Genomic DNA, 11,783 nt, shown 5'->3' on the forward strand with positions numbered 1-11,783 from the left:
CTCCCCACCCCCTCTCCCCTCTCCTGTGCTGCTTAGTTCAGTTCCACATTCAGTGTCTTATCCCTGAGTGAACTGCTCTCTGCAAAATCAGGAGAGAAAAAAGAAAGGCTTGCATTTATATAGCACCTTTCATGACCTCCAAAGCATTTTAATGAAGTACTTTTGAAGTGGGATCACTGTTGTAATGAAGGAAACACAGCAGCCAATGTGCTCACAGCAAACAGCAATGTGATAATAAGCAGATAATCTGTTTTTGTGATGTTGATTGAAGGATAAGTATTGGCCAGAACACCAGTTCTTCTTCAAAAGCACCATGGAATCTTTTACACCCATCCAAACAGGGCCCTCAGTTTGATGTTTCATCTGAAAGACAGCACCTCTGACACTGCAGCACTCCCTCAGTATTGGACTGGAAGTGTCACCCTTGCTTTTTGTGTTGAAGTCCTGGAATGACACTTAACCCCAATCCTTGTGACTCAGAGGTAGGAGTATGACCAACTGAACCACAGCCGATAGCAGAAAATATCTACTTTGTTCATTCTGTCATGAGATGTGGGTGTCACTGTCAAGACCAGCATTTGTTGCCCATCCCTAATTACCCTTGAACCAAGTGGCTTGATAGGCCGATTCAGAGAGCAGTTAAGAGTCAACCACATTGCTGTGAGTCTGCAGTCACATGTAGGCCAGACCTAATAAGAATGGCAGATTTCCTTCTCTAAAGGGCATTAGGATGAGTTTTTAATTCCTGATTTTATTAACTTGAATTTAAATGCCACCAGCTGCTATAGTGGGATTTGAACCTGTGTCCCCAGAGGATTGACCTGGGCTTCTAGATTACTAATCCACTGATGTTACCACTACGCCACAGTCTCCCTTAAACCCACAGGATATGTTCTGCAATCAACACTTGGCAATGGTCAGATTTGACGTAGTGAACATTCAGCGAGCAGCCATGTTCTCATATTGCATGGACAAACTCTTAGGGCGGAATTTTGGGCCACGCCATTCAAAAGTCCGTCGACTTCAGCATTTGAAGATTCAGACGGCGGGAGAGGCCTGAAAATTCCGGCCTTAGAATTTGAAGGTGGCAGGGCAAGTTGATTTTAAAAAATCATTTGGGACTCTCATTTTTCTTTCCTATCCTTTACAGATAGGGGAAATAGAGCGCAAAAGAAAGGAGGTTTCTAAATTTTCTAAATCATTGGTTAGGCCTCAGCTGGAATATTGCATCCAATTCTAGATACTACACTTCGTTAAGGAACCAGGGGTCACTGTTTAAAAATAAGGCGTGGCTCATTTAAGACAGAGATGAGGAGAATTTTTTTTCTCTGGAGGTCATGAGTTTTGGAACTCTCTTCCTCGAAAGGCGGTGGAAGCAGAGTCTTTGAATATTTTTAAGGCAGAGCTAGATAGATTCTTGACAAGCAAGGGGGGTGGTGAAAGGTTGTCAGAAGTAGGCGGGAATGTGGAGTTGAGGTTACAATCAGGTTTGCCATGGCCATGATCATATAGTATGGCAGAGCAGGCTCGAAGGGCCGAGCGGCCTAATCTTGCTCCTAATTCGTATGTTCATATGTAGATTCAGAGACGAGGAAGGATGTCAAGGCCTTGGCAGAGCATGCTGAGGAGATTTACCAGGATGGCGTCAGGGATGAAGAACTTCACTCATGTAGAGAGACTGGAGAAGGTGGCGTTGTTCTCCGAAGAATACAGAAGGTGAAGGTCGAATTTAATGGCAGTCTTCAAAATTTTGACCACTTCTGATAGAATAAATGAAGAAAAAACATTTACGTGGCAGAAATGTCAACAAACAGAGGTATAGATTGATAGATTCTGATAAAATCCTGAGGGGTCTTGACAGGGTGGATGTGGAGAGGATGTTTCCTCTTGTGGGAGAATCTAGAACTAGATTGTCTATTGTTTAAAAATAAGGGGTCAGCCATTGAAGACAGAGATGAGGAGAATGTTTTTCTCTCAGAGGGTCGTGAGTCTTTGGAACTCTCTTCCTCGAAAGACGGTGGAAGGAGAGTCTTTGAATATTTTTAAGTCAGAGGTAATTAGATTCTTGATAAACAAGGTGGGGTGAAAGGTTGACAGGGTAGGTGGGAGTGTGGAGTTGAGGCTACAATCAGATCGGCCATGATCTTATTGAATGGCGGAGCAGGCTTGAGGGGCTGAGTGGCCTACTCCTTCTTCTAATTCATAAGTTCATATGTACATTCAGAGACGAGGTGAGGGGCTTTTTCATGCAGCAAGTTGTCATGTTCTGGAATCCACTGCCTGAAAGGGTGATAGAAATAGATTCAATAATAACTTTTCACAGGGAATTGGATCAGTACTTGAAGCTGAAATACTGCAAGGTTATGGGGAAAGAGCAGAGGAGTGGGACTAATTAGATAGCTCTTTCAAAGAGCCAGCACAGGCACAATGGACTGAATGGCCTCACTCCGTGCTGCATCACTCTGTGAAATAATCCATTCAACTACGTGAATTAAAACTGAGGACATTGAAATGCTATAGAGCTGAGTACGCAGAGAGGAACACCTGTCCAATTCTGTGTCTGGCTGTATAAAAGAGACAGTGTCTTCCTTGTTGGACATCTCTTAAAGGGCCAGGCAGGTGTCTGGTGTTACTAGTTACACCTTAGGTTATTGGCTAGTTGTGAATTGTAATTTCCATTTGAAGGCTTTTGTGAAAGCACCTCCCAAACCCACAACCTCCGCCATCTAGAAGGCCAAGGGCAGCAGGCACATGGGAACACCACCACCTACAAGATCCCCTCCAAGTCACTCACCACCCTGACTTGGAAATATATCGCCGTTCCTTCACTGTCACTGGGTCAAAATCCTGGAACTCCCTCCCTAACAGCACTGTGGGTGTACCTACACCACATGGACTGCAGCAGATCAAGAAGGCAGCTCACCCACCACCTTCTCAAGGGCAATTAGGGATGGGCAATAAACGCTGGCCCAGCCAGCGAAGCCCACATCCAATAATGAACAAAAAAAAGTCTGATAAGCATGAGTCTCACTGAGTACTGAACCCATTTCATACATTCCCTCATCTTGATTTCTGTTTGCAGTTGCTGGAAGATGCAGTTTATACCTTTCAACACCTGCTTGTTTCTACACAACCAGCCACCGGGCTCTCCGCTGAAATCAGCCAACTCCTCGATAACACCCGAGTCCGAGTACTGAAGGTATGTGTTGCAGAGTGTGAGCGCGAGTAACAGAAGGTGAGCGTGAGTAACAGAAGGTGAGCGTGAGTGGCAGAAGGTGAGAGGGTGCATAACCTGTAGTTTGAGTGTAAGTGGGTCCCCCTGTATTGTGTCACTATCCTACTGCAATAATAGAGGCAGTGTGACTGGAAGGATCCCCGGTGTTGTTCCGGTTGCTCTTACTTGCCTTCATTCTATAAATAAACCAGCTATCAAGAAAAGGATTTGCATGCCTTGTTTCATACTTCACCATCTAGCTTGGGATCCAATTACGAACATATAAGTTAGGAGCAGGAGCCGGAGCAGGTCACTCAGCCTTACGAGCCTGCTCTGCCATTTAATAAAATCATGGTTGCTCTGATTGTAACCTCAACCCCACATTCCCACATACCCCCTATAACCTTTCACCCCCTTGTCTACCGAGAATCTATCTACCTCTGCCTTAAAAATATTCAAAGGCTCCACCCCCTTTTGAGGAAGAGCGTTCCAAAGACTCACGACCCTCTGAGAGAAAAAAATTTCTCCTCATCTCTGTCTTAAATGGGCGACCCCATATTTTTAAACAGTGACCCCTAGTTCTAGATTCTCCCACAAGAGGAAACATCCTCTTCACGTCCACTTTGTCAAGACTCCTCAGCATCTTATATGTTTCAATCAAGTCACCTGTTACTCTTCTAAACTCCAGTGGATACAAGCCTAACCTGTCTAATCTTTACTCATAAGACAACCCACCCATTAGACTAGTAAACCTTCTCTGAACTGCTTCCAATGCCCATCTTTGCACAATTATATGATTTTGTTTCAAGTTTGATGCTACCTTTAACTTTTTTAGTTAACCACAGATGGTGGGTCCTCACCTTGGAATTTCCTTTTCTTGTTGGAATGTATCTATTCTGTATATTCTGAAATATCCCCTTTAAATGTCTGCCACTGCCTCGCTATTCACCTATCCCTTAACCTAATTTGTCAGTTCACTTCAGCTAGCTCTGCTTTCATTCCCTCATAACTATGCTTATTTAAGTTTAAAATCCTAGCCTTAGACCCATTCTTCTCTCTCTCAAACTGAATGTAAAACTCAATCATTTTATAATTGCTGCCACCTAGGGGCACCTTCACCATGAGGTCATTAATTAATCCTATCTTGTTGCTGAGATTAGAAGTGAGAAGTGACTGGTTTGTTGTCTCTTTCTCTGTAGAAGTTTGACTCTGACAGCATTGCAGCTGGGAGGCAGTTTATTCGGGATTCCCTCCTGGAACTTTTTCTCCCATATGTCCTGAAAACATTGGAGCCTGTCTGCAAACCGGTGAGTGAGTGACAGACCTTGTGCGCCTAGTACAAAGTGATACCCACCCATTCTGTGTGCCTATGCTATTATCACAGAATCACACAGTGCAGAAGAGGCACCAACACTTGAGAAACACCTGACCTACCTACCTAATCCCATTTACCAGCACTTGGCCCATAGCCTTGAATGTTATGATGTGCCAAGTGCTCATCCAGGTACTTTTTAAAGGATGTGAGGCAACCCACCTCCACCACCCTCCCAGGCAGTACATTCTAGACCGTCACCACCCTCTGCGTAAAAAAGTTTTTCCTCACATCCCCCCTAAACCTCCTGCCCCTCACCTTGAACTTATACCCCCTTGTGACTGATCCTTCAACTAAGGGGAACAGCTGCTCCCTATCCACCCTGTCCATGCCCCTCATAATCTTGTACGCCTCGATCAGGTCACCCCTCAGTCTTCTCTGCTCCAACAAAAACAACCCAAGTCTATCCAACCTTTCTTCATAACTTAAATGTTTCAGCCCAGGCAACATCCTGGTGAATCTCCTCTGCACCCCCTCCAGTGCTATCACATCCTTCCTATAATGTGGCAACTAGAACTGTACACAACACTCATGCTCCATAATCTTCATCACCAGCAGTAAAGTTCTCTGCAGTGATACGATATTTTGCATTGAAAATCCGCTTGCCCTTTTTACTATAAATGGCCCAGTTGTTAGTAACCTTGACTCTGAATCAGAAAGGCATGGGCTTAAATTCTACTCCAGAGACTTGGCACTGTTCGAAGAGCAGTGGAGTTCTCCCCAGTGTCCTGGATAATATCTATCCCTCAAACATAAATCATTTAACGGAGGTGTCAAAGTGCCAATGCTGGTGGAAATGTGTAATTACAGCATTATAAGTTTACAAATGAGTTTTCATTACAAATATGGACTGAGGAATTTATTATGGGAAATGTTGACATGGAGCTGCCTCGGGGAGATGAAGACTTTTGAAAATTAAAAATAAAGATTTTTGAAATGTTAAAAAACCAATGCCCCCTCATGTGACTCTGCCACACGAGCAGGGACATGTTAGAAATTGGGATGGAATTTTTTAATTATTTTTTAACAATGGGTCAAAACCTCATCTCGCCCGCGGATGAGGTTTCGTGAAAAAATGCAAAGGCTGCTTGGCCTTTTCGCCTGCCTGCCAACCGTAAGGTTGGACAGGCAGTGAAAATGTTTGTTTAATTTACGTTTAATAAGCCTTTTAATTGTCAGTGGGTGCGCTGCTGACTCCTGCGAGTGTCCACCAACCGGAATATCGCGCGAGTGTGCGGTGACATCGGGATACTCGCCCGACCTCACCCCACGGCATTTTACTCTTGAGCGGGTTAGGCGCGCGCCCACCCACTCAGCAAAATATTCTGCCCTCTGCCTTCCGACGTCAGTTGGAAAGTGAACTCATCACCCATTGACTGTCAGCCAAATCAGCCTTTTTCCTCCCATTGTCAATATGTTTATATCTGATAAATAGAAAAGGGGTCAAAGAAAATGACAAAGAAAACAATCTTTTTGAATGTCCCTATGATATTCTCCAGCAGTGTCCTGGGGATTCAATTCCTGGAAACTCCAGGCCATTCCTGGAGGGTTGGCGACCCTAGCAAAATCCCACACGTAGCAACGTGACAAAGACCAGATAATATGCTTCTGGGTGTTGATTGAGGGCTAAATATTGGCTGGGGCACCAAAAATAATTCTCCTGCTCCCCTTTGGAATAGTGCCATGGGACCATTTTACACCTACCCAGGATGACCGATATGGGGCCTTGGTGTAACATCTCACCCAAAAGACAGCACAATACTCCTTCAGCTGGTGTGCCAGCAGGAACTCAGAGTAGCATCTTATCCAAAGAAGAGCACCTCTGACAGCGCAGTACACCCTCAGTAGTGCGCAGTGTTAGCTTTGATTTTTGTGCTGTAGTCTGAGAGTAGGACTTGAACCCAGATCCTAGTGACTCAGGAGCAAGTATGCTACTGACTGAGCCACACAGGAGACCAGGATGGACACCACTGCTAATTGCTGCCCAGTGCCATCCTTGGGGCAGCACTGTGATACCCTTGTGTGCCTTGCCCCTCCCCCACTTTAACACAGTCCTGTTGCAGCTCTGAATGGGAGTCATTGGGTGGGTGCCAGGGCTGGAGCATGGCCAAGAGTAATGAGTCAGGCTGTGCAAACTGCCTTCCAGGGGCTGCCCATGTATGAAGCGTGTCTGTGTGCTGAAGATGATGATGGAGTGATACGGGTTGAAAGCACCTACAATGAACTCGTCCTGCATATTGTAACAGAGGAAATTAACAAAGGTAGGTTATTCAAGTCAGAAATTAGAGCGGGGATTATAAAGCTAAGCAGAACTTTCTTTGAGCTGAATGCTTATCCGGTAGCAATGGAACAAATTAAATAAATGAATCAGGGTCAAGTTGTCTGGTCTGAATTTCAGATGCTTGGCAGTTAATTGTCAGTCACCATCACTTGTGGTGTTCTCCATGGCAACGCCACTGGCCAACCAATTAACACTCACTTTACATGAAGTATAATTTGTTGTTTTCCCCTTATATTGGTATTCTTGCGAGGGTACTAATGAGTGCAAGATGAAAAGCTTAGACGTCTCTTTTTTCAGCAATACTCAAATGAATTTTTATATAATTAAATTAATGTCCTGGCTCCTTGCAGTGTTGGGATGTTGGGCGAGGGTCGGTAGGTTGGGGCGGGACGGAGTGAGGGCTGCATGGATCCTTATGCATCTGCACCCAAGCCCCAATTTTGTTTTTTGAATACAGGACAAAATGATAAGAGTCAGACCATTAAAGAAACCAAGACATGAAAGTGCTCACAAAGGCAAAAAATATATCCCTCAGGTCCAGGCCTGCACCCAATGTCAGTCTCTTCACATGATCAGATTGACTAATAGGGTGATTAAATATATTCTTGGAGGTTTCATCACACGACTTGCCCCCGTGCTGCAGCCATTAGTCGGCCAACACATCCATCCTTGTGACGCACTGTTTTCCTACACCAATTGGAAAGCAAAAAAGTCTCATTACCCAATTGGATGATGCTTGACTATCAGCCAAACAGCCTTTTTCTCCATTTTCAACAGTTTTATATCTGGTAAAGGTAAATGTTCAAAGAAAATGACAAAAAAAAAATCTTGTTTGATATCCCGATGATTTAACTCTAGGGTTGCACACAGCAGTGTCCTGGAGATTGATCTTCAATTCCTGGAGACTCCAGGCCAATCCTGGAGGGTTGGCAACCCTAATGACTGGAGTTATTAATGTTGCCTGGTTTGCGTTGCCCACTCCTTTGGAACACACTACTGCTGCTTTAGTGAGATCTTAGAAGCATCAGACAACTGAGAGAATTAACTTGAGGCCTCCAGTCTTTCATATCAACAAGAGGAGGAGGAGGCCATTCAACCAGTCAAGCTTGTCCCACCATTCAATTAAATCATGGCAGATCTATGTCTTAACTCCACCCCCCTTGCTTTTGTTCTACTCCCTTACCCAACGAGAAGGAAAAATGCAGTAAAACTTGGAAATGACTGGTATTGACCCCAGAAGGAAAATTTTGCCCCAAGTGAGTAAAAAAAAGGGTGGAGACAAACATACAGATATTTATGGCTGCCCTTGCATACAGGAGAAGAAATAAAGAAAGAAGAATGAGAATAAAGGAAAGGTTTGCGAAGGGAGAATTGAAGAATGAGAAAGGAGGAACATTTGTTTAAGTGGAACCCCTCAGTAGGACAAGGGGGATATTGATTCAGTCTATGTGCTTGGCCATATTAAGAATACTTTGCATAGTTTGCTTATATTTTCATCAATGAGTAGGCTAGGAATAGAATGTACATACAAAAACTATCTAACGTTTCTGCCTCATTTGCTATCTTTCTTTTTTAGCTATGAAAGAGACATCCACACAGCCACGCTACAGCTTGTACAATGCAAGTATGAGTTGTCTGTGGGACAATGAACCCCAACTGGGCAATGCTGAGAGTCCAAGGATATTGCTGGCCGAAGCAACCCACCCAACAAGTCCTGCGGATCTGCCAGAGCCAGCCTCAGTCATTGGGCCACTTACAGAACACAAGGATCAGGCCGAAGCCTCAGAAAACAGTGAGGTTAGCGAGGTGGATGATGGAAGACAATGGCAGTGTTTGCAAGAGGACTGGGACAGTGCTATTCAGGGCAGTGGTCAGAATGGTTCAATCAAGGTCAACATCAGCCAATTAGACAATGAAGGTCTAAAGAAAGCCACAACTCAATCTGATGAGCCAGACTTGGGTCTTGTGAAGGAGATCATGTAGTAACTGACGGTGGAGGACTCTAAGCATCCCTTAGATAACTATAATCCTGGATCAGACCAAATGGACGAGCTGAGACAGGAAGGCGCAATGACTATGAACCATACTTTGAGGCCACAGTGGGAGAGGTCTCCCACAGAACACAAGAACACGCGAGTTAGGAGCAGGTGTAGGCCATCCAGGCCCTCGGGCCTGCTCCATCATTCGACAAGATCATTGCTGATCTGATTGTGGCCTCAACTCCACTTCCCTGTCCGTCCCCCGCAGTGAGGCCATGGTGGGTAGAGGCAATTATTTGGAAGTAAAACCACTTATTTCATTAGATAATTATGATAAAAAGTTAAGAGTTTGACCTGTTGCGTTTTTCTTTAATTTGTGCATTGAATTTAATTATATGGTACAAGGCCTGGGGGACACAGATTCAAAGTTCTTTTTTTATCCTTCCATGGGATGTGGGTGTCACTGGCAAGGCCAGTATTCGTTGCCCATCCCTAATTGCCCCTGAACCAAATGGCTTGCTAGGCCATTTCAGAGGGCAATTAAGAGTCAACCACATTGCTGTGGGTCTGGAGTCATATGTAGGCCAGACCAGGTAAGGATGGCAGATTTCCTTCCCTAAAGGGCATTAGTGATCCAGATGGGTTTTTTTGCAACAATCGTTCCATGGTCACCATTACTGAGATTAGCTTTATATTCCAGATTTATTAATTGAATTTAAACCCCGCCAGTTGCCGTGGCAGGATTTGAACCCGTGTTGCTAGAGAATTACCCCAGGTCTCTGGCTCACTTGGCAATGGATGTAGCAGAGATGGAAGGAAGAACTTTTTTACACAGTGAGTGGTAATTATGTGGACCACATTGCCTCTGAGGGTGGTGGAAGTGGAGAAAATGAATGATTTCAAAAGGAAATTGAATGAGCATGTGAGGGAAATAAACTTGCAGGGCTACGAAGATAGAGTGAGGAATGTGACTGACTGGATTGCTTTACAGAGAGCCGACGTGGACTCGATGGGCCGAATGGCCTCCTTCTGTGTGAATAGGGCTTAAATCTTGTGTAGCTAAAGTTAAATGAGTTTTAATGTAACACATAAGACTTTTGACAGATCGTAATATCAACTTTTATTTGCGGTCTGGTAGCAGAGTTGGGTTCACAGGGATAATATGTGAATTTACGCATTGGAAACATAACTAACTGGGGCCAGCTGAGTGTATATATATACACACACACACACACACACACACACACACACACGTAACCCTGATTAATCAATGACAATAATGTACAATGATTACTCATTTAACATTGTACAGTGTCCTTTAGGCCTTTAGGCTTCATCGTGTTTAAGTGGTCTAACGTCCTGGGATGGAAATGATCATCACATTTCAGCTAACTACTTAATATCAATATCAGTTGTGCATTAATCTATACAATCCCTACGTTTAAGACATCAAAAAGGGAGTTGGGCTTAAGAAATCCGGCCTTGTTGCAGAGAGAGAGCTCTTCTGAGACGCTTGTCACATCAAAGGAACTAAGTAAAGAAAGTGCATCTTTTGAAAATAGCTGACAACTACTTTGGATTAAGAAAAGGCACAGCTCTTTAATACTTAGCTGGTGCAGTATATAAAGACCATATGTGTACATTCCCCATTGAATCCTGTTTTCTAAGCATGTGCTTTAAGTTGTAAAAACAAATGCTCTGGTTATTTTAGCCTATAAAACTTCCCTCTTGTATTTGATAAATGGAGTTTAGTTATGGCCCAGGGGTAGCACAGTTGTCACATTACTGGACTAATGATTTGAGGCCATGAGTTCAAATCCCCTCATGGCAGCTGGGGAATTTAGATTAACTTAGCTAAATAAATGTGGAATTTAGAAGCCAGTATCAGTAATGGTGATCATGAACTTATTGGATTGTTATTATTAAAAAAAAACCACCTAGTTCATTAATATCAGACAAGGAGGGAAATCTGCCATTCTTACCTGGTCTGGCCCACATGTGGCTCCAGACCCACAGCAATGTGGTTGACTCTTAACTGCCCTCTGAAATGGCCTAGCAAGCCATTCAGTTCTATCTGGCTAACCAACCATCTTCAACAACAACTTACATTTAGGATTGCTAATAAAAGAAACATGTCGGGGTCCACTTGCCAACCAATCAGCATTCTCTTCACATACAGTATAAATTGTTGTTTTCCCCTTATATTGGTATTCTTGCAGTGTCCTGATGACTGCAAGGCAAAAAGCTTCGACATGTCTCTTTTTTCAGCAAGACTCAAGTTCTGTACTACCAAACAACTTACATTTGTGTATCAATTTTAATGTAATTAAATATCCCAAAGAGCTTCACAGAAGCAAAATAAAACAAAATATGATGCTGAGCCACATAAGACGATATTAGGACAGATGACCTAAGGTTTGGTCAAAGGTAGGTTTTAAGGAGTGCCAGGTAAAATAAGGTAATACTGTTGAGACCCAACCAGCAACTTATAAATGTTTAGCATGACTTCCTTGCTTTTGTACTCTGAACAATATGTTGAAAAACAAACTGGGAACACATTATTTTTGATCTAGTATTATGTAATGAGGCAGAGTTAATTAGTAATCTTAAAGTAAAGCATCCTCAAGGAAAGAGTGATCATAATAAGACAGAATTTCATTCTGAGTTTGAGAGTCATGTGGATAAGTCCTAAACTGGGAACAGCTCCCTGGATTTTAGAATGGCTCAATTGGAATTAAAGATAGTACACGTAACCCCTCTATTCAAGAAAGGAAGGAGAGAGATCAAAGAACTATAGACCAGTGAGCCTGACATCAGTAGTAGCAAAAAATCCTAGAATCTATTGTTAGGGATGTGGTAACTGGGCACTTGTAAAACTGCAATATGATTAGGCAGAGTCAGCATGGGTTAATGAAAGGGATATTGGGCTGGATTTTC

At 43.4% G+C, this 11,783-nt stretch overlaps 1 protein-coding gene across 3 annotated transcripts in view; it reads left to right on the top strand.

Annotated features, from left to right (window-relative positions):
* The window catches only part of LOC121271368 (protein Niban 1-like), a 62,731-nt gene extending 53,535 nt beyond the window's left edge, over positions 1-9,196 (top strand). The window contains exons 11-14 of one of the 3 annotated variants that reach the window (XM_041177335.1): positions 3,083-3,199; positions 4,414-4,521; positions 6,712-6,847; positions 8,444-9,196. In XM_041177335.1, coding sequence (XP_041033269.1) covers positions 3,083-3,199; positions 4,414-4,521; positions 6,712-6,847; positions 8,444-8,850 — 768 coding nt within the window. In that variant the 3' untranslated portion in view covers positions 8,851-9,196. The remainder of the gene's footprint in view (positions 1-3,082; positions 3,200-4,413; positions 4,522-6,711; positions 6,848-8,443) is intronic. The other 2 variants (XM_041177336.1, XM_041177337.1) reach the window with 2 other exon arrangements.
* Positions 9,197-11,783: the final 2,587 nt, after the last annotated feature.

The sequence above is a fragment of the Carcharodon carcharias genome, chromosome 30 (assembly GCF_017639515.1).
Source record: "Carcharodon carcharias isolate sCarCar2 chromosome 30, sCarCar2.pri, whole genome shotgun sequence".
Taxonomy (NCBI): domain Eukaryota; kingdom Metazoa; phylum Chordata; class Chondrichthyes; order Lamniformes; family Lamnidae; genus Carcharodon; species Carcharodon carcharias.